The sequence below is a fragment of the Lepidochelys kempii genome, chromosome 3, assembly GCF_965140285.1.
Source record: "Lepidochelys kempii isolate rLepKem1 chromosome 3, rLepKem1.hap1, whole genome shotgun sequence".
NCBI lineage: Eukaryota > Metazoa > Chordata > Testudines > Cheloniidae > Lepidochelys > Lepidochelys kempii.
Window position 1 is genome coordinate 47,138,793 of NC_136382.1, and position 27,934 is coordinate 47,166,726.

Here is a 27,934-nt window from a genome sequence, read left to right on the forward strand (position 1 = left end):
AAGGATATTCTATTATTCTCAATCCCTCCCCCTATTGTGCGGGGACCTCTTGATATTAAGGGTGCAGTTGTTACTCTTCTGCATGATTCGGGAGCAGCATTGAAAGGTGCTGGGGAGATCCACATCCAGCTCCCCTTGGGTGAGACAAAAGTGGCAACAATATAAGACAATGAAAGTGGGTTCTTAGAGCCCAAATAAAATTTCAAAGAAGTATCCACCACCGTGTAACAGGTGTAAGCCATATGCTAATCTGCCAGTCCGCACTCTATTGGGCCCTATTCTCCAATAGTCTGAATTTGTGGTCATCAGCATGACCACAAATTATCCTTTTTTCTCTATGTGCTGTGCAGCTCAGGGTAATTTTGCACCTGTTCTAAAGTCGATTAAGGTCAATTGAAAGCCTCCCACTGGCCATTCATGATGATTCTGTATTGGGACAGAACACAAGACTCACAAATACAGGGGACTGAACTTTCTTGGATGTTGGTTCGTGACTATTGCATTTGCTTTCTGCAGAGATTAGGATGATCACAAATCTTGATGCCCGCAGAGCAAGATTCAGATTGACTTTTTACATTTAGCTTTCCTCTAATAAGTAATAATATATTAAAATGCACAATCATATCAATAGGGGGAGGGATTGAAAAGAACAAGCTCTTTTCAGCTAGAGAAAATGCTCTTGTATCATGGTGCAGGTAGATTTGATTATCATGGGAGCTATGATCATGTGCTAATGCTCAGAAGGAAGCATATGTTCTTCTTGGCTGTATTTGACAGGGGGCAGCAGACATCCCGACATTCTCTGCAACTGAACTATGTCCTCCTCAGTAGTGTATAATATATATAATATTGGTTACATGTATTACTTGCACATCCTGTGTGAGCAAGTCCTGACTTTTCTAGCATAGGCTGAAGCATCTGTCATGTAACACACAGCTTAGACCCCTAATAAAGTACATTGGCCTCTAGTCTATGAGCTTGATCTAGAGCCCATCAAAATCAACAGGAAACTTTCCATGAACTTCAATAGGCGTTGGATCAGGGGTAGTCCAGTAATTTATTGCATCTCTATTTAAACATCATGGGCCTGATTTTCCTTTCCATTTCAGCAAAGGAAATCAGGAGTAACTCCATGAAAATCAATGGTCTTACACTGGTGTAAAACTACTGTAAGTAAGAGGAGGCACAGGCCACCTATATTAAAAATGCAGTGAATAAACACTTAAGAGCCAGATCCTCAGTTTGTGTCAACTTGTGTAGCTCCATTGAAATCTGGCTCCCCCTTTAACCAATGCTATGCAGGAAACTTTCTATTCTGTGCTTCACCACTACCTCCAGGGCTGGTCTTACCATGAGGTGAACTGAGGTGGCCGCCTCAGGTGCCAGACTTGGGGGCGGGGAGCACCACTAGGACCCAGAGTGTAGAAAATTGTCTGCTGCTGGTGCATATGTATTCTCTCTTCTCTAGATACACAGAGATGGTGGAGTGCTGTGCTGGAGGAAGGAGGACACAAGAGACATAACAGGCAGGCAGGAGAAAAGGTGAGAGGGAATAACAGAAAGCAGCAGGAGCTGCAGGGAGAGAGAGGAGGAGGAGCCTCTTATGTACCTCTCTAGCACCCCCAGGAGCCTGGACTGATTAACATCAGTTTCTCGGGGAGCTTCCTGTTTCCTGCTGCTTTTCTGAACCCACTTGAGGAGATCAGGCAGTCAAATGAAGTAGCAGGAGCCAGTTAGGCGCTTAAGCCACTGATATCTTCCCTCAGTCAGGCCCTGCTACCAGTCTGCTTATTTGTCCCCTTCAACTGAGTGTTGAGAGCCACTATAGCTGGCACAGAACAGCATTCAGAAAAAAGAAAGAAAGAAAAGGAAGCTTTTCCATCTAAGCAGGAAGGAACTCTCCTGAGATACACGGACACAAATGTTCACGGTGAGCCTTCCGGCCCCAGTGAGGATGAGAGTGGTGAGGAGATGCCTGATCTTCCAGTTAGTCAGAGTGCAGGTGACCTGGCAGCTACTGCAGCATCCATATTTCCATCTCAAATGGATGTAACCATGCACATTCCTGAAGAAAAGCGTAGATCAGAGAAGAGTGTGGTGGAGGCGCAAAAAACAGCTGCTGCTCAGTTTAGTTCCTTAAGTCTAGATGATCCAGGACTGTGGACCCACTTGAGCAGTAACCTGAGGGACTTCCTTCTACTGCATGGGCCGCTGCAAGTGATAAACTTCATGTTCCCCAAAGACAATGAAAATTAGAAGTTTCCATCCAACACATTACTGGCGTGAAATCCCCAATGATGACAAAGTGGAGAGGCCTTGGCTTATGTACTCAAAAACCCAGAATGCTGTATTCTGTTTTTTTTGTTGCAAACTCTTCCAGTCTAATGTTCCAGCCACATTGGGTTCTACAGGAACAAAAGACTGGAAAAATCTGGCTAGAAATCTGGCATGCCATGAGAAGGCAGCAAATCACCCCAGAGCATTTCATAAGTGTAAAGAGCTTGAGACTAAGGTTAAAGGCCACCATAGATGATCAGCATCAAGAGAAGATTGCATCAGAGTCTCTTTACCGGCAAAATGTTCTGAAAAGGCTCATTGCCATTGTGAGAATGCTTGCTACTCAAAATCTAGCACTGTGTAGCACTTCAGATCAGCTGTATATGCCAAACAATGGAAACTTCCTTAAAATTGTGGAGCTGATGGCTGAGTTTGATGCAGTACTCCAGGAGCATCTAAGAAGAGTCACCACCCAAGAAATGTACACACACCACTACCTTGGAAAAACAATTCAAAATGAGATCATACAGTTACTGGCAACAAAAGTCAAACAGAAGATTGTGGCAGATCTGAAGTCAGCAAGATATTACTCTGTTATTCTGGACTACACATCTGACATCAGCCATACAGAACAAATGACTTTAATGGTGTGTTTTGTAACAACAACAGAACCTAGTGAAAATGTCTCTGCAACGGTGACTGTCAGAGAGCATTTTCTAGAATTTATTGATATTGATGATACTACAAGAGTTGGTATGACAAATGTGCTTCTTAAAAAGCTGGAAGATACGGGAATTGCGATAGCTGACATGAGAGGTCAGGGCTACGATAATGGTGCCAACATGAGAGGAAAGAACAGAGGAGCGCAGACACGGATCCGAGAGTTAAACCCTCGAGCTTTTTTTGTCCCATGCAGTTCTCATTCATTGAACTTGGTGGTCAGTGATGCAGTATCAGCTTGTAGTGAGGCTGCTGAATTTTTTAATGTAATTCAAAGCATCTTTGTATTTTTCTCTACATCAACTCATCGATGGCAAATTTTGAAGCAACATGTGGGAACATCCTCTCTGACACTGAAACCATTGAGTGCCAAATAATGGGAAAGTTGAGTGGAGGTGATAAAGCCAATCAAACACCAAATTGGGAAGATAGATGATGCCATAGTTGCCATTATGGAGGATAATACTATGACAGGAACTGTTCATGGGAGAACAGTGGCAGAGGGACATGGAATCACCAGAAACATACATAACTTCAAATTTCTGTGTGGCTTAGTGTTGTGGCATGACATACTGTTTGAAATAAATGTTGTAAGCAAGAGATTCAAGGTGTTGACCTTGATATATCTGGAGCAGTGGAACAACTGGACAAAGCAAAGTCATACCGACAGTCTTACCAGTCAGATGTGGGGTTTCAAAACATTCTGAAGAGTGCACAGAAGTTGGCAGAGGAACTTCACACTGAAGCTATTTTCCCACCCATTCAAGAATACAAGAGTCACCAAAGCAGAAAACATTTTGATTATGAGGCACGGGATAATCCCATAAGAGACCCCAAACAACAATTCAAAGTTGAATTCTTTAACCAGGTGCTAGATTGTGCAATACAGTCAGTTGAAGAACGTTTCATGCAGCTCAAGAAACACAGCAGTATATTTGGGATGTTGTAGGATATTCCAAAACTCCTCACTATACCTGAAGAAGACCTATACCAGCAATGCAGGGCTCTAGAGACAGTGTTGACACATGATGACATGCGCGATATTGATGTGAGTGATTTAGGTGATGAACTGAAAGCCCTTTCAAGATACATTTCAGCAGGATCAACTCCAAAGGCTGTTCTGGAATATAAGTGCACAAATCAGATGACCACCCTCTTTCCAAATGCTTTTGTTGCTCTGCGCATACTTCTTTCATTTCCTGTAACAGTTGCCAGTGGAGAGCTGAAGTTAATAAAAATATATCTACGCTCCACAATGACACAGGAGAGGCTGATTGGCCTTGCAACCATCTCAATAGAGCATGAGCTGGCCCAGATTGTGGACCTTCAGGAAGTTGTTCAAATCTTTGCAAGCAAGAAGGCATGGAAAACACCACTTTGATTATTCAAACAGATAAAAATGCCAGTGTTTACTATGCAGACAAGAAAAGTTACATTCGCTGTTCAGGTGTTTGAAAGTTAAGTGTTACTTAAAATTTTTGAACAAGGCATTTTAAGTTGTTAGTTCTCCTTTATTGGAGTAGATAGCAGAGCAGTACCATGAGAGGAGTAGAACAGGAAGAAGTCAGAATTGAGACCTTTCAAAGTTTTGGCCCAAGTGAGGGGACATGGGGGTGTCATTTGAGCTCCCCGCCTCAGGTGCCAAAATGTTGTGGGCTGGCCCTGACTACCTCATATTGCTTTTTCTTCCACTTTGGGGACTGAAGCAGATTTTCTGTGAATTTTGAGTATTTGACTCCCATCCATCTATGTATAGTGAAAACAATAACTAATTGACCACAATACCAAAGATACAGTGATATCAAACTATGGCCCCAAGGTAGAGTTTATATTACATTGCTGCAAATTTATTTTCTTTACAACACGAGGGCAGAATATTTTGACTTGGGACAGTTTTTTACTTTCTGTAATCTGAAATTACTTCAAAGTGCCACATGAATAGTAATAGAGATTTCAGTTTTTCATACGTGCTATGGGAATTTTCAGAAAGCAGATGGTACAAATTTTCTAATCCACTTGGCTCTGGCACACTCAAATTAGAAAATGCCTGGAAGAGAACAAGGAACATCATTGTGCTTCTGTGGCATGGCTCCATGAAGGATTAATGACTTTGGGTGACATTCACCCCTTTGTAACAATGTAATATAAGCTGCTGTTTAAATCCTACTTAAGCACTATTTTGATGGCATAAGTGGTGCATAGACCTTGTGCTAGTCCCTCTGCCCAGGGAGGAATTTCATCCTCACAGAAGAGAGGTGAGAGAGAGTTGTCTTAGTACTTTTCTCATTCCTGATCGAGAGAGGGGCAATGCTATTTCTTCCCTATGTTTATGCCGCTTATTTGTGGTTTTTTTTGCCCCAGCTTTTTCAGAAGAATCAATGAGGGTTGTTTTTTTTTTTTTAAGCCTCTTAATTTTAAGTAAATTTATATATTTTTTTTCTACTAGTTCCGCCTTGTAAATGTGTGTGGTTCTTTACATTTCCCTTCCTTTACTCTTCCACCCATGGTCTTATACGTCTATAAAGCAAAGATAAAAGAGAGAATAAAAGATAACTATAGAAATAACTTCTTCTTTGTTATGAACAAAAAAGGAAAAATGTGAGTTTTGGTAACTTTTTCTTTGCCAGTTTTATTGAATATCTCATAATTTTTCCCTACTCCCCTTTCCTTCCCATCTGAAGCTCTGAAGATCCTGTGGGTCCAGTTCACAACAAAAAGTAAGCAATGCAGGAAGAAATATGTGTTTAGCTTTGACCGCCACTTCTACAGTGGCACACAAGTTAACAATTCCATGAAGCCAAAGCTAGATTTTTACTAGATAAGAACCAGAAGTAGGTTTCAGAGTGCTTCAGGCAAAAGAGGATGGTCCTCTAGTAGTAATTGAAATTCTCTTAATATAATCTGAGCATGTGACACCTACAGTGCCAATTTCATGAAGGAAAGTTTAATTTTTCTGATGTGTCTTGGAACCATCAAAGAATCTATTATGATTCAGTAGCAAAGTAGTTTTTTTTTTTTTTTTTACACGACTGTGTTTGCAATTGGATTTTTCCCTATTAGTTACTAGGAATTGCAGAACAAACTGTGCATGCAAATCACTCGGAAGATATCAGCATTGACCTAGTTGATGTAGCAATCAGTGGTTGTGTTGTAAACCTTGGAATCTACAGCACAGCCAAGGAGACAACCTCCTCCCACCACAGTTTCTAATATTGGACTCCTGACTTTATCATCATGAACCCAAGCCAGGTTATTCTTCTATAGTTAACTCACTTTAAAAGCCCATCTCCCTTGGTATGTAATGGGCTTTAAATACAGTGATATTTTATATCTACACTGACTAGTTTTTGAGTGTATTAACACTTGTAGCACAGATACAATGTTTTGATTTTGTTTCTGCATTTCAGAAGATCAAGAAGACATTTAATATAGCATGTCCTATTATTAGAAGGACATGAGGAGAATATATCTCTACATTAAATTCTAGTGGGACCGCTCAACACCAGACACTGGTAACTGAGAAAGATCAATAGACAAACGTATGTATCCTTTTTCAAATGTTGCTCTGGTTATTCTGTGTCTGTGTAACATCATATCATACAAGCTAATCACATTTTCATTTTAGTTGGCTAATAAACTGTGCATTCAAGAATAAGTTCTACTGTGATCTAGCTATTATTTTTCCAGTTCCTTTTCAGGGAGTCTTTAACACAAGCTTATTTTGTGGGGGTGAGGGGCAGGTAACAAAAACCCTGCTACAACAGTACTCACGTTAAACAGTTTACTTTGATGCCAAAATAACATTTATTGTTATCTGAGGCCAGTTGCCTGCCTTCTCTCTAGGATTCTATTTGTGAAGTTTCTACGTCTATAAATGGAAACACTAGCTAACCAGAAATTATCACCAGCACTGCCTGATAGAGTTCTGTCTCACAACTTGAAAAGTACAGTGATATCTAATATGTAGTCAGATTAAATCACTTCTACCCAGGATCTGAGCGTCTTTCTCTGGGACATGGAGTTAGAAAAGCACGAAAAAGAAATCTCAGCAAAACACACCTTAAAGGAGAAGCTGACGGTAAGACATGTTGAGGTTTACTCTAGAAACATTTTAAACTTAATGGTGAGGAGGAAAGGCAAAGCAACTGCTGAACCTTAGAAAGGTTCCAGTAATATTTCCATGCTTCCTCCAGCCAGTGACCTTGAAGATTAGCAGGCTTAGTGTTGCATGTTGAAATTAATTATGAGTGATATCTTTCAGTGGAAATGATGGCATTTCATTTGTGACATTTGTGCAGTTGCAGAGTGCAAAACTAATTCAGTACAATTATACAACCAAACCCATATCACTTTTCTTCTAGGATTTCTTTATCAGAGTGTTTTCATGCCCTTGCAGTTTATTTTACATAAACATACTTCAGTAAAGGGCAGGTTGATTAGGAAATTTTATCGGCTCATTCACTGGAAACTTGAAAATGAATTTAAACTGAAATAGGTGACCACAAGAAAAAAGAGTGGTCAAAAATGCAATTTTATATCCGAGTAACATAGTATTTAAATACAGCTTTACAGTGCAAAATAAAACTTGTTAATACTAAAGGTCATTTCCCAGACATCACCAAAGTGTCATATGATTTCATATTATTAAATTGATAAGCTGTACTTAGTGCAAGTGATTGCTGATTTCTTTCTTAAATAAAGATGACAATGTACTGTGATCCTAAGAGGAAGGTAATACTATTGTTGCATTATGGTCTATTATTTTGCTTCACAATGGGACAGAGTTTATTCATGTTTGGCACTAAATTATTCCTCAAGTAACCCCATTTAAATGAGACTATAGGTGGGGTGATATGTTACTCAGTGATAATATTGGTATCAGAATCTGACCCTAAACTGGTAATTACGCATAGACCCTGATTGAGATGGAGGTAGGTTGGCTAGTGAGTCTAGGAGATCTTGAAACAAAATGTTAACTAGTTTCTCTATCTCAACTACTATGAATTTTTCAGGTAGAAAATTAATGTTTCTTTAAACAGTACTACCTGAAGGAGTTTTCAGATACTATTTATGTTAGTATTTTGTAAGAAAGCTAGTCAATCGTTATTAATACTTCAGACTATGCAAGAAATACTACATCTTTCTCATTTATGGCAAGATCCATAAAACGTAAAGAAAAAATATCAAGGGTTAAATCACTTAGATAATTTATACAAGCTGCAGGAAAAATATGCCTTGAAGTTCTAGTTTTGTATAGATCCTGTGGAAAAAAATAATATAAACATGTAATTAAAGATTGTATCATAATGCATACACACAAGGGGCCCAATTTTTAAGTTTTCCCAGGCAACTTTAATTCTAGCATTTCCTCACCTTTAATACTTGATTTTGCAACCTTAATGTTCTTCTAATGTTGTTTTTTAAAAATCTAACTGAGAAAAACAAATTTCATTATTTGGAATCACATTGACATGCATGTGGGCCAGCCACAGGGTTGGATTCACAATACAGACCTCTGCCACTTTAGTTAATAAAGTAATGAATAGAGGACAACAACCTACTAGTTCTATATGGACCAGACACTAGAGAAGGATGTGTATGTGAGAGGGATTTTCCCAGCGAGTTTCAGAAATATTTGGTGATGGCAGAAGTATGGTGAGACTCAGGAATCTTGAACTCTATTTCAGTTCTGGAGGGAATTGTGCTGAAGTGGTCACAGACCCTTCTGTCTGTTTCCTCTAAAACTGACCCTTTCTGCTCCTGTCTTCTCATGCCTATCCTAGGCCTGTCCCTTCTCTCTCATCCTCCACCTCTTCATTCCAGTCCAAATCTCCTTGCCCACCCAGTTCCCATCTCCCAGAAGGGAGACCCCACCTGAATCCCATTCTTCCCCACACGATGGTTCCCAGTCCAAATCCCTACCTCTCGTAATCCACCCTGGGCTTCTCATCTGATCTGAGTCTCTCCTCTTTGAAAAAAGCAGATCAGCTCAATGTTCAAACATAATTTAAGAATCAGTGTCAGTTTTTAATCCAGATATCATGTATAAACTTTACTGTTGGTGTTTCCACGTATTTGTATTCAGTGTATAGTGAGTGTGTAAACAAAGATAAATGCTGTATGAGATAACAACTCTATAATTTAAACTCTATGAATTAGACTACACTGCAATATTTTATATTCTGTCTTATACTTTGCTGATTGTTCCAAATATTTCCACCCTTTTGTTCACTAGAACAAAGTTCTGATCACAGGTTTCTACAGTTCTCAGAAATGTTCAGTGACTATCCAGAGACTAGTTCATACTCAAGATACTATGTGTCTCCAAAGTGGGACAGCCTGACTGTACATAAAGGAGTCATTGCCTTCTGATTCTTTGATAAATAGGAATTATTGTCCCCCTAAATTTCTGAAATCTGGCTCTGTTGCTCATTCAAACCATACTGTGGACCAGATCCTCAGCTAGTGTAAATCAGTTTATACTGAAAGTGTGGATGATTTACTCTGACCAGTGAGGATCTGGTCCTCCATATCACCAGACACCCTGAAAAGTTCTCTTTGTACATACTTCATAAATATAAGGCACTCTCTACCATCTCACTTAATAATGTCCAGACTTTACTTTAAAGAGCTCCCCTTATTTTGGCTCGCGGGAGCAAGTATTTTTGTTGTCAGGGTCTCTGGGAGAATTTTTTAAAAGTGACTGTGGAAATGGAAGGTTATGCTGGTTCTATTTTGTGAACAGTAAAGTCAAATGAGATGGATACTGATATTCTAAAAACCCCTCTACCTCTGTTAATCTTCAATAGATCAGCCTAACCGGACTCATGGAGCTATGTTTTTACACTTGTGACTTTGTTGTATGCTCACAAGGCACAATTTATTGAACAGCTTTATTGATATGAAGGTAGATACTGAGTTCAAAATAATCTTCCTGATTCGATTCCTGATTTCTCACCCACTGATACAGGAAGAACTCTCCTCCCAGCCATTTGAAAGGCTTTTATTATATTTCACATTTTATCTATTTCCTATTTGAACAATTGTAGCAAATTGACACTGGCATCCTTAACAGAAACGTTCAATCTTTGCACTATCAATTTTCAGGTTTATAAAACACAATTGACTTTTAGGGAAAATTAAATAATGGTAAAGAAAAGCCACAGAGGGGCAACAAATTAAGCCAAACCAATATGTAGAGTGGAAAAAATAGCATGTGTTGCTTGAAGAGGCATTAGGATTATGCTTTGAGTGATGATATGTGCTCTATATAAGAAAGGACTGAAGGATTTAGACTAGAGAATTATTATTTGCTTTTCACAAGTCATATCTGGATCCAGCTAGTACTGAACCAAATGATTTAAATCAAATCCCCCAAAGTCAAAAGTTACTATTCTGTGATGGTGTGAAGTAGAGCTTGTCACACTTCTCTTGTAGAGATTTCTACAATTATCTAAAAGACACTTATGTTACCTGTGCATCTGCTTGAAAAACAATGGAGTTCCCTCAACTGATAGCTGTGTATGCATGCCCCCATTAGTAAAATGATTGCTCCCACTTGGATGTCTCAGGGACAGTGGGGATCAGGAAGGTCTGGCTAAGTGTGAGCGAGTGAGAAAACTGGGATATTTTCTTGGTAGTTTAATGTGCTGTGGTCTTCTTGATAAACCTTTTTACTTCTTCCCTCCAAACAAATTTCATCCCCTCCTACTCTTCAAATTGCTTCACTGACTCCTCAGAGCACTGAGTTACCTATTCTGTAAATTGTAATTGTAAATTGACAGGTGAGTACCTAGTGCATAAATCCTCATGAAGACTTGAGGCAAAATGCAAAAAAAAAAAAAAAAGCCACTGTTAGTGAATGACCCCGATCCTGTTGCAAGTGAGCAGAGGACAATCTCCCTATCGAGTGGACCAAAAAAGAACCCTCATACATAAAAGCAAGTGCCAAACCTACTGGAATCGTGGTTACAATTCTGTAGCATTTGTCCGTTGTCCACCCCTTCCCCCTCCCCGTCTTCCCTCTCAATACCAGACTCACTCTTCCTGCACTCCCCACTGCTCCCTTCTTCTTCCCTTCAAAAGCCCCCTTACCCTCCCTATTCCCTGACACATTAATACTCCCACTGCTGCCATTCCTTTTAACCTTCCTCTACCCCCAGTCAAAACAAACAGCAAAGTAAGTTGAAACTTGCGCCAGTGATCATCTATCCCCTCCATCCTCCACTCCTCATCTGGTACTGGGTCCTTGAGACTTCAAAATCTTCAGGGTGCGATCTGTCTCTTCCTATGTATTTGTACAGTGCTTCGCACATGAGGCCCTGATCCTGATGGGGGTCTTTCTTTTGCGGCTACCATCACATAACCAGTAAATGATAAATAATCCTAACCTAAGCTACAGGTCTTAGGCTGTGTACTCCATCAGTGCAAGTCCCATCACCTGAACTTCTCTTCCAACATATCTAAATGTAAATAGTGTGACCAAGCTGCTGTGCTGGCTGGGTCTGTGTGTGTGGAACCTCCACAGGCAGCCCCTAAAAGATGTGATGCTCCTCCCAGATGGGAAGGGCCCCTGACTCAGAGAATATTCCTGGGAAGAGTTCAGGGTGGGGCATGGTTTCTGCCTAGGGAAAGCAGAAGTGTTTTGGAGTCAGGAACAGGAGGGGAACTGCCTCTGTCCTCTCTTCCAGGATTAAATAGATTCTGTTCTTACCGAGCTCGTGCCTGTTTATGCTAACCCATCAAGAGGGAGATTGAGGTCATGCAGCAGGGCAGCCCTCACCCCAATGGGATATCTTCTGTCTTCTGGCAGATTGGACACAGGTTCCATCTACTAAAATGCTACTGCATCAGTGAGCTGGTACAGCAGTCAGCTTGGGTGCAGGGTGTTGTGCTCTGGAATCCTTGTTCTCTGCATTTGTTCTTCTCTCTCCTGCCTCCAGAGGGAAATCACTTGGTTCAGGATCACTTGGTGGTGGTGAACCAACAGCTCTGCCAAAACTCTTATCTGTTCTGTTTTCTGAGCACATCTCTCCTTTCACTTTTCCCTCATTCTGTTCTAGTTGGGGGAGACCTAAGTGGGAGCTTTTTAAAATAAGTTGTGTCCCGTCCCCCCCACACTTTCCAGTCTCACTTTACTAGATTCACCACTGAGAAGGATACATTGTTTTCAGCGCTGTTAGTGATCCCTCTTCCACAACAAGAACTGCTGCGCTGTACTATCAAAGTATTTCCCATTTAGTACCAGGCATGGCTACATTTTCCACCCTTCTTTTAGGGGACTGCCAAGTCAGTATTGAATCAGTTCAGTTCTCCAAACACTCCATACGTTTTTATCCAACAAAAATGCACTTGGATTTTGAACTAGAGACTTTTGTTGTGAATCCTCTTTCCACAACTATTACAATATTATTTATGTTAACTCACGCAAATCCCACATGCCTTGAAAGGAGTCCCACTGAAGTCTATGGAGCTGCTCTGAGGACTAAAGTGAGCCGTGTTTGACCCTTAGCAAGTTAGGTTAAACTTCCCACATATCAACTCTCCAGGGTCCCAGTGTGACACTAAGTTATGTTGCTCATAAGGGGAATTATGATGCAGAAGAATTTAACCTAAAATCAATTAAATCTATTGGATTCAAGCTAAGCCATAGTCAGATACAAAACTGCAAAGAGAAAAGAAGCCTAAACACGGTATAAAATGCACAATCAATTTTATTGTCAATTTGACAGCTACAATATATAACAAAAGTTGACAGTACCAGTAAGCAAATATGTTCTGGAAAACTGTAGAAAATACAGGTGTCAATTAAGTAGAACATTACATTTAAAGGAGATTGAATTAAAGATTTTATTTCTATTACAGTTCATCTCTTTGTTCCCCAGACTTTCGTTGTCTAGTGGATTAATAATGGAGAGTTATTCTCAGCAGTGTATATCAAACACAGTACATCCCACATGCAGTTAGTGCCGCTTTGTGTGTGTGAATAGATCATCCCAGTTTATCAGAGAGGAGTGAGTTACAGCCTGCTCTAAAGCTGGTCAGACTCCACATCAGTCTGACTTCACCTGGGAGCTTGTCATAGCTGAGTCCCCCTCATGCCGGGGATGTGTTGTCTGCAGTTCCTATGGGTTCTGAGCTGCCTTGTTCCAAAGAAGTGCAATTGTCCTGGTGGATCATAAAGGGAGACAGGACCACTGAATGGCTCTAGATGGCTTTGAAGATGAGGACCAAAGGCTTGAACTGGCAATGGGAGTGGATTGGGAGTCCAGGAGGGAGCTGAGCCACCAAGGTGGTGTGCTCTTAATGTCCTGTCTGGCCAGCGGGGTAGACTGCACGAGCTTCTGCCTTGCTAACCTTTAGAGCCCCAGAGACCGTGATATACAATAACTCTGTATGGAGGTGTTGAATGTGTGGGTCATCTGAGAGGTAGGAGTGAAGTTTCCTAGCAAACTGCAGGTGCCAGAATGCTTGTCACCACTGATACTGATTGTCTAGGCTTAGTGATGAATCAAACAGGACCAGAGCTGTGCACCATTTTGACAAATGAGGGGGAGATTCCTTTGATGAAAGGGGAGGACAGAATCCTGGCAAGTCCTTGAAGTATTTCCCCTTTCTGATCGGCACCACTTTACTCTTGCCTGAGTTGGGTTAAAGCCAACTGCACTTCATCCAGATGCTCATCACCTGTAGGCATTGTGAAACCCTTGTGGTTGCATCGGTGGAAAAGGAGAGCTACAGATGATATCATTACCACGGTCTTGGCAGCAGGTTCCTTGAATTGTCACCAAGTGGTCTCATGGAGATGTTGAAGAGGAGGAGAGGGGACCATATCCTAAGGACCCTGCAGGTGAGGCATTTCAGGGATGATCTGCAGTTGTATATTTGTATATTTACTCTCTGGATCTTCATGGTGAGGAATGACTGGAACCTTTGTAATGCTGCACCATCTACTGTAGCAAAGTCATGCAAGTGGAACAGGGACACATTGTGAGCCACTGTAGTGAAGGCTGCAGAGACCTTGAGCATATTAGCACTGAAACATAGCCTGGGCTGTGTGCTTGTCCGAAGCCTGATTGTGAAGCATGCAGAATGTTGGCAACTGTCATGTGTTTCCAAAAGATTTCCCCCAGGAATGTGAAATTGGAGATAGGATGATGTTTTCTGTATGCAGTGCTGGCTTTTTGAGGGTTTGTCCAACAAACAATTGCTTGTCCCCCCCACAATAAAAAGGTAGTTTTCATAGATTCCAAGGCTGGAAGAAACTGCTGTAAACATTTAGCCTGACCTTCTGTATAGCACATACCTTAGAATGTCCCCAGAATAATTCCCAGGCATATCTTTTAGAAAAACATCCAATCTTGATTTTTAAAATGGCCAGTGTTGAAGTATCCACCATGACATTTAATAAGTTGTTCCAATGGTTAATTACCTTCTTCTGTTCCCAAGCCCTCTTTAGCCATAGATAATAAAACCTGTCATAAAGACAAACACTCATGATAGCTCCTGCATAAACAGATCTCTGCACTTTTAAAAGTGCTCTTTGATTTTAAAAGCACTCAACGTTACAGCAGCAGTTACTGCAAGTCTGTCAGTGTTATCCATTGCTGAAATGAACTTTTGGAAATTGCCCTTGTGACAGTAAATGATGGAAAAGAAGGGAGATGATTAATGAGAAGGGAAGACGCAATGGGGATTGTCAGAGGACTGTGCTTTCATCATAACATTTATTACATACAGTACATGTAGTAAAAATATTTTCCATATTCTCTTTGCAGCAATTGTCAAATACCTGAACATGTCAAGTCATTTTGCCAATATTATCCCCATTGGGAGAGGTTTTAAATAGACTGGTGTTTAGGATAAAGTTAGTTTTAAAGGTTCTAAACTACTTTAGAAACTTTACAGAGCACTAGCTATTTTTTACATTTCACTGCCTGGCTCTTGATGTCTGTCCCAAGGTAATATTTAGACAGCAGTGTTCCCAAACTTCCTCCCTAGAAATGGATTGAAACTGATTCAGAAAGATAGGACAGAGATGGACAGAAATGAAGGCATTTTTATTTTTGTCAAGCTCAGTTTTTCCCTCCTCCACATCTGTGGTATCCTCTCTGGATTAGAAAGGATAGTCCAAATTTTAGGGCATTAGCCTAAGATTTGGATTCAGTTCCCTACTCTACCACAGACTCTGTGACCTTGGGCAAGTTACTTAGCTTCCCCATACCTTAGTTCTCCATCTGAACATGGGGATAAGAGCATTTCCCTATTTCACAGTGGTGTCCTGAGGATATACATTAAAGATTGTGAGGTACTCATTTGCTATGGCGATGGCCATATAAGTACCTTAGATAGGCAGGTTTCCTTCCATTACCCTCTTCTCTATAGCCGTCTCCCTAGTGTCATGTGCCCTCAGTTGCCCTCCCTCATAAACCTGAGCCCAAATCCAAACTGCATTATGAGGTGACACTTTAATCATAGTGTAGCCATATTACCACCACCAAAAGAGCCAATCGCTAGAATGCAGTGAGGAGGAGAAGGCTTCATGTTCCTCCCTTACCCGGTCAGCACCCCCCTAGCATTCCTTAAAATGGCCTCCCGGAGAGCTTGCTCTGCTGGGCTGGTAATTCATTATGATGATGCTACAACAAAAGCATCCAGGACCAGATAAAAGCATAGGTATAAAGGCCTTGAGTCCTGTGATTAGGTAAGACTCTTCATTTAGCTTTCATGTAAAAAAGTAAGGAGGTGGGGGGGAGGGGGAAGAGGCAGTGAGGAGGAAGGAAGGGGCATGGGATAGGGGCAGGGGGAGGGGATGTGGGAGTGAGGGGAAGGGGATAGGGGACAGTGGGGAAAGGGCAGTGGGTAGGGGACTGTGGGGAGAAGAATGGGAAGAGGTGGGGACAGAAGGCAGTAGGGAGGTGAAGAGGGATGGGATGGGGAAGAAAAGGGGATAGGGAAATGGAGGGGGGAAGTGGGAGCCTGGCAGATGGCCCATTGAACTCCCCTCCTGTCATAAATATAAAGGGAAGGATAAACCCCTTTAAAATCCCTCCTGGCCAGAGAAAAAAATCCTCTCACCTGTAAAGGGTTAAGAAGCTAAAGGTAACCTTGCTGGCACCTGACCAAAATGACCAATGAGGAGACAAGATACTTTCAAAAGCTGGGAGTAGGGAGAGAAACAAAGGGTCTGTGTGTCTGTCTATATTCTGTCTTTGCCGGGGATAGACCAGGAATGGAGTCTTAGAACTTTTAGTAAGTAATCTAGCTAGGTATGTGTTAGATTATGATTTCTTTAAATAGCTGAGAAAAGAACTGTGCTGAATAGAATAACTATTTCTGTCTGTGTATCTTCTTTGTAACTTACGGTTTTGCCTCAAGGGGTTCTCTATGTTTTGAATCTAATTACCCTGTAAGGTATCTACTACCATCCTGATTTTACAGGGGGGATTTCTTTATTTCTGTTTACTTCTATTTCTATTAAAAGTCTTCTTGTAAGAAAACTGAATGCTTTTTCGTTGTTTTCAGATCCAAGGGTTTGGGTCTGTGGTCACCTATGCAAATTGGTGAAGCTTTTTATCCAACATTTCCCTGGAAAGGGGGGGTGCAAGTGTTGGGAGGATTGTTCATTGTTCTTAAGATCCAAGGGTCTGGGTCTGTAGTCACCTAGGCAAATTGGTGAGGCCTTTTACCAAACCTTGTCCAGAAAGTGGGGTGCAAGGTTTTGGGAAGTATTTTGGGGGGAAAGACGTTTCCAAACCGCTCTTCCCCAGTAACCAGTATTAGTTTGGTGGTGGTAGTGGCCAATCCAAGGACAAAGGCTGGAATATTTTGTTCCTTGGGGAAGTTTTGACCTAAGCTGGTAAAGATAAGCTTAGGAGGTTTTTCATGCAGGTCCCCACATCTGTACCCTAGAGTTCAGAGTCAGGGAGGAACCTTGACACCTCCTGATAAGCCCCACTGCTCTGTACCTGGACCACACTGATGAGCCCTCCATTGAGCCCCAACCAGCTGCACTCGGGCCCCCTGTTAAGCGCCTCACACCCAGACCCCTCATGCTGAGCCCCATCCCCCACACCTAGACACCCCTGCTAAGCCCCAACCACCTTCACCTGGATCCCCCTGCAGAGTCCCATTGTCCCTGTACCCAGAACCCCACAATGAGCCCCTGTGCACCCAGATCCTCCACTGAGCCATCTGCACCCAGATTGGCCCACGTAGAACCCTCTTGCCCCACAAATCCTCTCACCCCATGCCTGGATCCCTCCACACTGAGCCCCTCCACACTTGGATCCTGCTGTGCTGAGCCTCCCTGACCTCACCTGATGCCGAGGGGCAGGGTGTTTCTTGGGAAGGCCCTGCTCTTGCACTGTGTTAGGGTCGGGTTTAGCCTTACCGCCATATCCCTGCTCTGGGGAGGGGCGGGGGCGGGAGCCTGCAGGATGGTTCATGCAGCCAATGGCCTGTGCTCCCCACTGCCATGCTGGAGCCTCCACATTTATTTATTGACAAATAAAATTTGCTGAATTTTGCAGAATTGTAATATATTGTATGCAGAATTTTAATTTTTTTAGCATAGAATTCCCTCAGGAGTAAAGCTTGTAGCCCTCATGGTTGCAAAGAGAAGCTTAAAACCATTGCTGGAGCGTAACCGGTACAGTCAGACATCTGCCTGAATGAACAGAATGCCTGGAACAATAGCTTTAAGAGGTGTGAAGTTCCCTGTACATCTCAATGGGGTATTAGAGCTGACCGGAAGAAGACAATTTCATTTCATAGCAACTTTCAAAGTTTGTAAACTTGTTTTCACTCTGCATTGGACTGAAAATGAAACCTTTTGTATGTTTTCATGAAAATGGAATTGAATTGGAATGTTCGTTTTCAGCTCAAAACCAGAGCTTTTAGATTTGGGAGAGGGTGGGAGAGAGAGAGAGAGAGTGACTGTCTGTCTGTCTCTCACCTATAGAGTGGTGGTTAGAACACTTGCCTGGGATGTGGGAGACCCACATTGAAGTTCCTGCTTTGCCTGATGCAGAGCAGAGTTTCATCCATAATCACCCTGAGATGGACAGTGCAGTGACTTGAGCCTGGGTTTCCCACATCCCATGGCAGGCTGTAGAAGTGTGAGAAAGTCTCTCTGTCTCTGTGTGCCCTAGACAAGTTTTTAGTGAAACATACATGTCTGCAAAACAGCATATTTAGCTGAAGTTTCATTTAATCAAAAATGTTTTGTCCAGATCTAGAGTTAAATCCAAGATCCAATTGTTCTGCAGGCAGCAGGGGTTGGTAGGAAGGAGAGGGTTCAGCATTCCAGTGCATTCACCCAAGCACTGACGGCTGAGGTAAGTACTCTGCTGCCACTCTTGTCTCTCGGGGGGCCCCTGTACCACCAATCCAAGTGGGGAACAGATCAAAATTAGGAGTGGCATGATGGGCATGGACCCAATGAGGGTCCCCATGGCTTGGTGTAACCAGGGTGTAACCATTGCCTTAATCCAGTTTTGCAAACATCATCACATTATAACACGATGTCACCCAACCAAATCTGATGAACCTGTGTTTGTTCATCAGACTCAAGCAGGGTTTGTCTGGATCAGTCTGAATTTCCATCAGAAGCATTTGTCCAAACTGAATTTTTTATTGTGCTTTATCATGGTACATCTCAGAAACTGACATGCTTGTTGTCTGATAACAAGCACTGAAGTATCGGATTTATTATAAACATAGCTGGTTGTGTCAACTCTAAGGATGCTGAAGACTTTCTATTATAAGATCCAGTTTTCAGTTGCTTATAACTTTGCCAAACTTTAACTGTTTGGCCTAAAATGTTGCATGCTGATTGTCTGCCTCAGGCTGTTTTTTTTTTCTTTTCTTTTTTTAAAGTTTCAGCCACAATAATTCAGCCATTTCAGAGAATAGTTAGGGAAAAATACATTGTTTTGGACATGCTATAAAATCCTAAATACTCTGAAAAATGAGTCTCTAGAGCCTGGAATCAAAAGATACTTAGAAGCTTCTCTGCCTCTTGCAGGTGCCTTAGACTATCATTTAGGTACCACTGTCATTCTCAAAGCCTCTGCCCAGCTGCCGCCTAACTCCTGTTGGTGCCTAAGTCTCCATGGCGACAAAGTTTCTGCTGGTCGGTATTTGCAAAGCCATGTAAGCCCTGATGCCACCACACAGCGAACAAGCAGCTCGAAGTCCTAGCTCAAACCAGAGGCCAGGGGCATCATTTCCGAAAAATTCTATGGGTAGATGTGGGAATGTTCTATCCTGCAAAGTCTGGGGGAAGGGGAGGCAAAAAGTGGAAGACCTAATGGAGAGTATAGACCTAAGAAAAGTCATGGGGAGCAACCGCCTCTTTGTCCCATAACAAACGATGCTTCTGCCAGAGGCCCTAAAGCAGGATACTCAAACTAGGTGAGGGAATACTGTCTTGCCTGTGGGGCTAATCCTGTTGGTGTGCTCTCGAGGTCCCTTTCAGTTCTATGATTCTATCTTTTTTTGAAGTGGATCAAATCTTTTTGAAGTGATCAAAGCAAATAATCCTATGAAGCAGTTACATGCAATGAATATTAATAGATTATTGGGCTGCACACAACGTGTCAGCAGCCAGGGGTTATTTAGAAAGTCTACGAATGAAAGCATAGGTGAAGCAATGGATATAGAATGGAAATACACACCCTCACCATTAAAAAAACATGCTAATGTAAAAACACTGGAAGGGGAAAAGAGTGGGAGAGAGGAACAGGGGTGTAAAAACAACATAGAGAAAACCAACTGAGAATTATTTTGGGGAAGTTCTATCACCTATAGGAGTGTGAGACTATGATTATAATGGTCCCTTCTGGCCTGGGAATCTCTGAATCTATTAGGAAAGAGATGAAAAGTGCAGCAATACTGAAAACTAGAAATGCAATCCTTCAATAAACCGGAGATTTCAGAAAGATATTGAAGAACAAGGAGGGAAAAGAGAGAATAAAAAGAGGGGACACGATGGGTTGGACTTTCCATCCCCTTGCACCTTGTGTAGCCATTTACATCTGTGCAAAGTGCTCAGTAAGGTTTTTTGATTAATCTAGTACAATCACACTTTATTCCATTTATAAATAGTTTACATAGAGTTAATAAATAATTCCTAGATTTTTTTTAAAATGGGAAATCAATCATTAGACTCCAACAGATCAACAGATTGCTTATAAATGTGGCTTATATCCATCTATGTCACCTTCTACTGATGTGTTCATAACTGTCTGACGCATAGAGATCATGTCAGTAACATACATTAACATCTATTAATCATTAAATATTTATAAACCAATCACAAATCCTTATTGTAAAATGTGACCTCCTGCAGTGTGTCCTGTATTGCATAGGTAGGATGTTCAGATATATGGAGTGAAATACTGGCCCTATTGGAGTCAATGGAAGTTTTTTCATTGACTTCCTTAGGGCCATGAGTTGTCTTGTCATTGAGAGTGATTCTGGAGAATTACTCTTTACTTACCATTATCAATTTGCCGTTGAGTTCCACACATCGCTACTATTCTCGAAACTGAGTTTTACACAGGACTTACCACTCAACCTCTCTGGCATCCCAAACACGGAACTTGGCTGCATTATTTACTCATCTTTCAGACTCTCTTCAGGCATTAATAGTTTTTTTTTAAAGGGCACCTCTCCTTGCAGAGATTCCAAGGGTAGCAATATATCTAGCAATAAAAATTTCCCTCATGCCCTCGAGTAACTGTCTGAGTACAACCTTGCTCTGTGTGAAGGAAAAATGTCAGCGTAGGAAGGGGGCAAGAGACGTGCTGCAGTAAAGAATCCTTTCCAGAAATGCATAGGCACTTTGCTAGATTTACTTTACTATTATTATTTCCATGGTTAGTTTCCCTTTGATTTCAGGTTATGTCCATCCTTGGCTGTTGTTACTTCAGTGTTGAAGTAGCCTGCTCACTCGTCAGCATATTGTCCCAAAACAATACATCACATTTTTGTGTGATCTCATGACCTTCCGTTTCTTCTGAAGTGTTTGCAGAAGTTTGTAGCACTATGGTTCACCACACATCTCCAGAGGTATGAGACAACTGATACGTTCCAGCTTGACTTTAGTCTTGGGCCTAGGAATGAGATTGCCCTTTGCAGCATGCTGATTCAGGGGTATGTTCTATACTAGTAACCAGTCATTTTAGCATAAATGACCATGGAGCAATACTGGATGATATAAATATAATGGTGGGATTGCCTTTGTTTGCAACACGTTGAACTACATATTGCCAGTTTATTACCATACTCATCTGATAAATGTTCTGTTGGTTCTAACGCCTCTCCAGGAGCTCGGCAACTAAGCCAGGTTAAGTTTCCCCTCTGCCTGATGAGGAGCAGGGACACAAATCTGGGTCTCTCACCTCCTATGAGAGTGTCCTAACCATTGGACTATGGGACATTATGGGGGAGGGCTTTCTCAGCCTCTCTTGTTGAAGCTGTTCCACTGTGTGTAAATAATTAAATGTTCTCTGGCTCAGAGAGACTGTTGCAGAATGCCTCTTTAACCTAGTGGTTAGGGCATTCAGTGAGGAGGTAGAATACCCAAGTTCAAATCCCTGCTCCCCCTTAAGCAGATGGTGTAATTGGACCATGGTCTTTTATGTCCTGTGTGAGTGCTGGTAACTACTGGGCTAAAGGTTGTAAGAGGGTTTTCTTCCTCCCCTTGCCATTTTGTGTTGGTTAAGATGTGCTCAGAGCACGTCTACTGGATTGGACCCCAAAAGCAAGATAGATGGGGGAATGCCTAGCTTTGTGAAACCCGCTGGGGCTTAGGTGCAAGTTAGGAGCCAAAGTATGGTGTTAGATGCCTTGGGGACTTTAATGGTGGCTACTTAGGCATGAACTGAGCAGAGGGTTTGTGAATGCCAATGACTTCTAAATGTTGGACTTAGAAACCTCAAGTGCCATCACTGAATCCCACCCCTAGTTTTCCTGCCTGCTTCTGCTTTTCAGTCATTAATAGAGCCTCTGTAAGGCTTGGTAAGGTGAAGAGTGAGCAAAAGGGTTCATTTTCAGTCTGTCACAAGAGTTAGCTCTTATTATACATCTCATGTAACAGATGTTGTAATACAACAGTTCAATTTATGGCTGACATTGTAAATAAGGAGTCTGAGCAAGACATGAAATACTTTTTGACACAAACAGCTCTGAGATGTCCATCCAAGCTCAAGTGCTGCTTTGGTTGTGCTTAAAGCTGATCTCTTAGCTTTGGTTTAGAAAAAAAACATGCTTATACATTTAAAAAAATAACCTATGTGGATGTTTTAGTGTATGAAAGCAATTAATTCTGATGGAAGCTGCATGGCTAACTGACATCACTGCTTTGAAATGGAGGGGATAGGGCCGGTTTCTAGCACATATTAAAACCCTTTAAAGAGCACTTCTTCTCTTACTATCCCGCTCCTTCCTTAATAGTAGGGCTGCAGCAATTCAGTCACCAGAATGAGTCACACAATAAGATTTTAGTGTACCCCAGCAAAATAGTCTGTAGCCAAGTTCTGCTGCTATTCTTAGCAGTTCCACGCCCTGTGCCCAAAAAGATGGAAGATGAGCCTGTTGATAATGAATCATACTGGTGACTGACAGACTGGATAGTATCAAGTAGATGTTTGGCTTCTGCACCAACTACTCTTATGAGTAAACAGCTCTACTAAAATAACGTACAGGGAGCAGAGAACCAGACCAATGGAAGGGAAGTTGCTTTAAAGTTGTAACACTAGGCCAGATCATGGCTCTCACGGTAACTACTTTTGTGTCATTCCATCAATGCAAAACTGGCTTAGTTTAATTCAGCAGTGCCCAACCTTATTACATAGGAGGGCCACATAAACTAAGTGCATCCTTGTGTGGGTCAAACACATTCTACATATGTTACTAAGATTTTAAGTCACCTGTATTGATCTCTCTATATTTTAGGTTCAGCTTGTTTTGGTTGTATTTAGATAGGTTGTTTCTATGTACAGTACAGTCTATTTACACACTTGTGTAAACTAAAATGATGTAAAAACGATGACAAAATGCCATTAGTATATTGTGTTGAAGCAGGCCTCGGGCTTTATTAAATGCTCTAGCAGGTCAAATGTTGGGGACCCCTGGTTTAACTGATTACCTGAGGATTAACTCAGAATAGGGAGATCCCTGGGTGGAGTAGGGCAGACATAGCAGGCTTTATGCAGCCCCATCCTGGACTATTCCCATATAAGCATGTTGGGGGGCTCCTGTGGGACAGTCACCTTTGTTCTCCCTGGATCCTACACCAAGCCTATTTTGGACAGACCTGAGTGTTAAGCCCAGTCTCTTTAACTCACCTGTGTTTTGCATGAATGTTGCAGCAGGTATTTTTTTGATTATTTTGATATTTGATATCAAATATTATTTGATATTCCTGTTTTGAGGAGTTTGGGCTCAGACCATTGTGGAATCTTACACACTATTGTCCAAGTTGTGGCATGTAACCACTTGCCCTCTTTGGGAGCTGCATCGCTCCAGGAAGCAATTATGGATCAGGAAGTCAACCCTTCACCAGGCAGCCTGGAGAGCAGATGGTGCAGGCCACACGAGGAGAAGCCCATTTTACAAAAAGATCTTTGGTGTGGCCTGTTCTTCTTTGTTGGTCTCATTTGCAGGTTTCTTGAGTGTGTGTGGAATTGCTGCTATATATTTTCTTAAAGGCCTAGTCCTCCCATGCAGCAGAGAGAGAGAGAACTCACAGTGAAAACTCATCCATCTTAAAGCAGTGGATATGGAACTAAATGGGTTTTACTCCCCTCTTAAAAATGTTGTTGTCCCTTTTTGACCTGAGCAACGGACAGGACCTTCTGTCCCAGAGGTAGACCTCAATCTTTAAGGAATAAGGACTGTAAGAACTGACACTGACCAGAGCCCTTGTTAGAGGTGGGAGTGTGTGATCTTTGGTAAGCGTGCATATAGATTATTTTGTTTTTAATATGTTTTCTCTGTAATGCTTTCACCTTGAGAATAAATGTGCTTGCTTAGAAAGAGTGGTGTGGTAACTTAAAACCATGCGCAATTACAACTGTTCATAGCTTTTGAAGAGAAAGCAAAGCAAAGCAGAGTTTGTTTTTTGAGTGGCCTTATTTATAGGAGAATTCACAGTGCAGGCAGGGAACTGTGAAGTCTGGAAATATCATGGCCAGAAGGAAGAGACATGAAGGTCTCCACCCAAGAGAGTTGACGTATGGGGAGCCAGAATCATAAGAGCTGGTGTCCTTGTTAGAGCATAGAGGGGGAATATAAGTGCAATTGCCCTGAATTGTGACATCAAGAACAAAAGGAGCAGTTTCTTAGCTTATAGTCCCAAGTCTTTTTAGCTAACAGCCCCAAAAGCATGTGCTCTAGCTTTTTCCAGAGTCAACTTGTGTATACAGGTGCTCGGCTCTCTTCCTGCTTCTTAGCCTCCCTAGTTTCCAGCTTGTCTTTCTCACCCTTCTTCTGCACCCCCCCACCCCCAGCCTGCTCACAATACCCAGTTAAATGAATACACACACACAAGCAACTTCTCTCCCATCCCCCACCTGGTCACAATACCCAGTCAAAGGCTATGTCTGTGCTACAGACCTTACAGCAGCACAGCTCTACTGCTATAGATATAAGGTCTCCCATGTAGCTGCTCTTTGCTGGTGGGAGAAATCTCTCCTGCCGGCATGTGCTGTCTACACCAGCATTTTTGTTAGTGAAATTTATGTTGGAAATTTAGTGTGTTTTTTCCACTCCCCTTACCAACAGAAGTGCTAGTGTAGACCAAGACAAACCCTTGGCCCACATGGTGCTAGTTCATGCCCAGATGTTGTTAGGCCTGGTTTTAGGTGTGGCTCCATAAATGTTCCTTTCAACTACCTTAAGTGAAGGGTTAACATGCATCTTAACAAAGTTTAACTCAACCCATAACAAGGTTTCACCCAACTCATAACAATACTTTTCAAACGACTCTCAGTTTTGTCCACTAATCACAGACAGCCCATTTCTGGGAAGATTTAAATGTTTAATAAGGAATTTAAAGAGGATTCTAAGTACAGCTGCTCTAAAGGTCACAGAGAATTTTTTGATTAATGCTTCCTCCTTTGTGTGTGTTCTCCCTCCTTCCTTTTAATTTTTCTATTTTTGTCCCTATTGTTGGCAGCCATTCTGCCCCTTACTCTTCAGTGGGATGGCAGGTGAACATTATCCACAGAGGCAGATGCTGCTGGTGGATCAGTGAGGAAAAGTTACTGTGAGAATAAAAACAAGGCCAGTCTCTGCCTCTGACAGTGTGAACATTAGCTTGTAAAACTCTTGGCTCTGAGCCTGACAACACAAATCCATTCCACAACTTTTCTCTCTCTAATGGCAGAGGAATTCATTGCTACAGCGATGGGTTGGCAGAAAGTGCTACTTACTGCTTTGCAAATGAATTTACACTTTGATGTCAAGTCTTTACCAAGTCTGCGCTATTTGATTTCTTCTAGGTTATTAGGAATAATATTTTCACTTTAATTAGTTCAAAGTGCACAAATGGTAGAGGGAAAACATGATTTAAGTACATCACAAGTCATCCCATGTTCAGCTGAGTCAGTCAGCAAGCATCCAAGAATCTCCAGCACTAGAAGCATTCTTGTTTTCCGGAGTGTCATTTTGTGCAGCTACTAGGGTATTAGCAGCCTCTTGAGTAGCTAGTGAGGAAGTCCGTTTTACTTCTGGTAGAATATTCTGGTGTCCCAAGGATGTCCCTCCTCCAAAAAGAAAGAGAGAGAAATTATTTCTTCATGCCCGTTTCTATACAGCTCAGTTGCTGTTGTGTCAGAGCATTCATTGCCACAGTAAAGTAGGGTCTGAGTGGTGAAGTTCAGATCTAGAACTGTAACCAAACTACCAGAGATCCAGTTTGGCTCCATCATATAGAGAAGGGTCTGTACCATGAAGTCCATATCTAGATCACAAGTTCAAGATAGTTTAGATCTACTGTTCCGGTTTGGGGGCCCCGTCTAATTTTCAATAAATTATCATGATGCAAGTGTTCTGTACTCGTCATCTCAATCATACCACTAATGAGAAGATAATAGCTTAAATATATATAGTGCCTTTCCTCTCCAAGGATTCCAAAGTACTTTTCAACTTGTGCTATCTAATGGTCTAGAAGAATAAACAAAGGGTTGGGGGTCATGAGTCCTAATCTTGCCTCTACTACTAACTTAGGGCAAAGCTTTGTATAAATCACTTCACCTTTCTGTACACTGAAATACTTACTTCACCAAGATCTTATTAATGATTAGATAGTGAATGCTTTGAACACATTAAATAAAGCTGCACGGATTATGCCAGCAGAGAATCTGGCCCATAAATAGCTATTATCAATGCTCACTTTTATTGCCTGTTTTATAAAAGGATTTAGTTCACCACTGAAATACAGGTACCTTTGGGTTAGAGTGTGGGTGGCAGCTGTTTAACAGTGTATGTGCACGACCCTTTAGGTGGGAAGTTAAGGCTACTATAGATAAATGAACCTGCAGGGAAATTTTGGATTGAAATATGGCCAGGGTCCCAGGCGAAATATTCTTACTGTTGTAAAAAGTGCTAACGTGTTCAATGGGCATGATTTTTAATGGTGAGCACTGTGGTTTTAAAAGAGTTCTGAAAGAGCTGAACCTGTGACACCCTAGTAGATACATCAATGGCATTAAATAATTTACATACATTTTCTTTGATGCCTTTTATCCTTTTCTATTTATTTTTCTTTCATAATTTTATTATAGTTTATATTTAGATTTGCCTATTTATGCACCACACATTTTTGAATAATTGATGCTGACAGTTGTAGTTTTTTCTCACAGAACCTGATTTCATATTGTACTATGTCCTGATTCATAGATTATAAGGCCAGAAGGGACCAGCTAGTCTCACTTCCTGCATAACACAGGGCATAGGACTTCCCTGGATTAATTCCCATTTAAACTATTTTATAGGAAAACATCCAATCTTGATTTAAAAATTGCCAGTGATGGAGAATCCATCACAGCCTTTGGTAAATTGTTCTTCGCTGTTCAAAAATGGGGTGTTATTTCTAGTCTGAATTTCCAAGTCTTGTCCTTGAATCTTTTTACACCTTTATCTGCTAGACTGAGAAGCCCTTTACCATCCAGTCTCTCTTCCCCATGTAGGTACTTACAGACTGGGAACCTTAACCATCTCTTAACCTTAACCGTCTCTTTGTTAAGCTAAATAGATTGAGTTCCTGGAGTTGATCACTATAAGACATGTTTTCTAAACCTTTAATCATTCTCCTGGCTCTTCAATAAACCTGCCCCAATTTATCAACATCTTTCTTCAGTTGTGGACACCAGAACTGGACACAGCATTCCAGCTCTCCTCATACAGAAGCCGTTCTATACCCCTAATCATTTTTATTTCCCTTTTCTGAACCTTTTTCAATTCCTTTTTTGAGATGGGGCGACCACATCTGCATGCAGTATTCAAGGCGTGGGCGTACCATGGATTTATATAGAAGCAATATGATATTTTCTGTCTTATTCTCTATCCCTCTCTTGATGATTCCCAGCATTCTGTTTGCTTTCTTGACTGCCACTGCACACTGAGTGGATGATTTCAGAGAACCATCCACAATGACTCCAAGATCTCTTTCTTGATAACAGCTAATTTAGTAACAGCTAACTTAGACCCCATCATTGTATACGTATAGTTAGGATTATGTTTTCCAATGTGCATTACTTTGCATTTATCAACATTAAATTTCATCTGCCATTTTGTTGCCCAGTCACCCAGTTCTGTGAGATCCTTTTGTAGCTCTTCACCATCTACCTGGGACTTAACTATCTTGAGTAATTTTGTATCATCTGCAAATTTTGCCACCTCATTGTTTACCCCTGTTTTCAGATCT

General features: G+C 41.5%; 1 protein-coding gene across 1 annotated transcript in view; it reads left to right on the plus strand.

Moving 5' to 3' along the window:
* The first annotated feature begins 7,012 nt into the window (after positions 1–7,012).
* Positions 7,013–27,934, plus strand: part of MLIP (muscular LMNA interacting protein) — a 169,796-nt gene continuing 148,874 nt past the window's right edge. The window contains exon 1 of the mRNA XM_073335117.2: positions 7,013–7,075. Coding sequence (XP_073191218.2) covers positions 7,013–7,075 — 63 coding nt within the window. The remainder of the gene's footprint in view (positions 7,076–27,934) is intronic.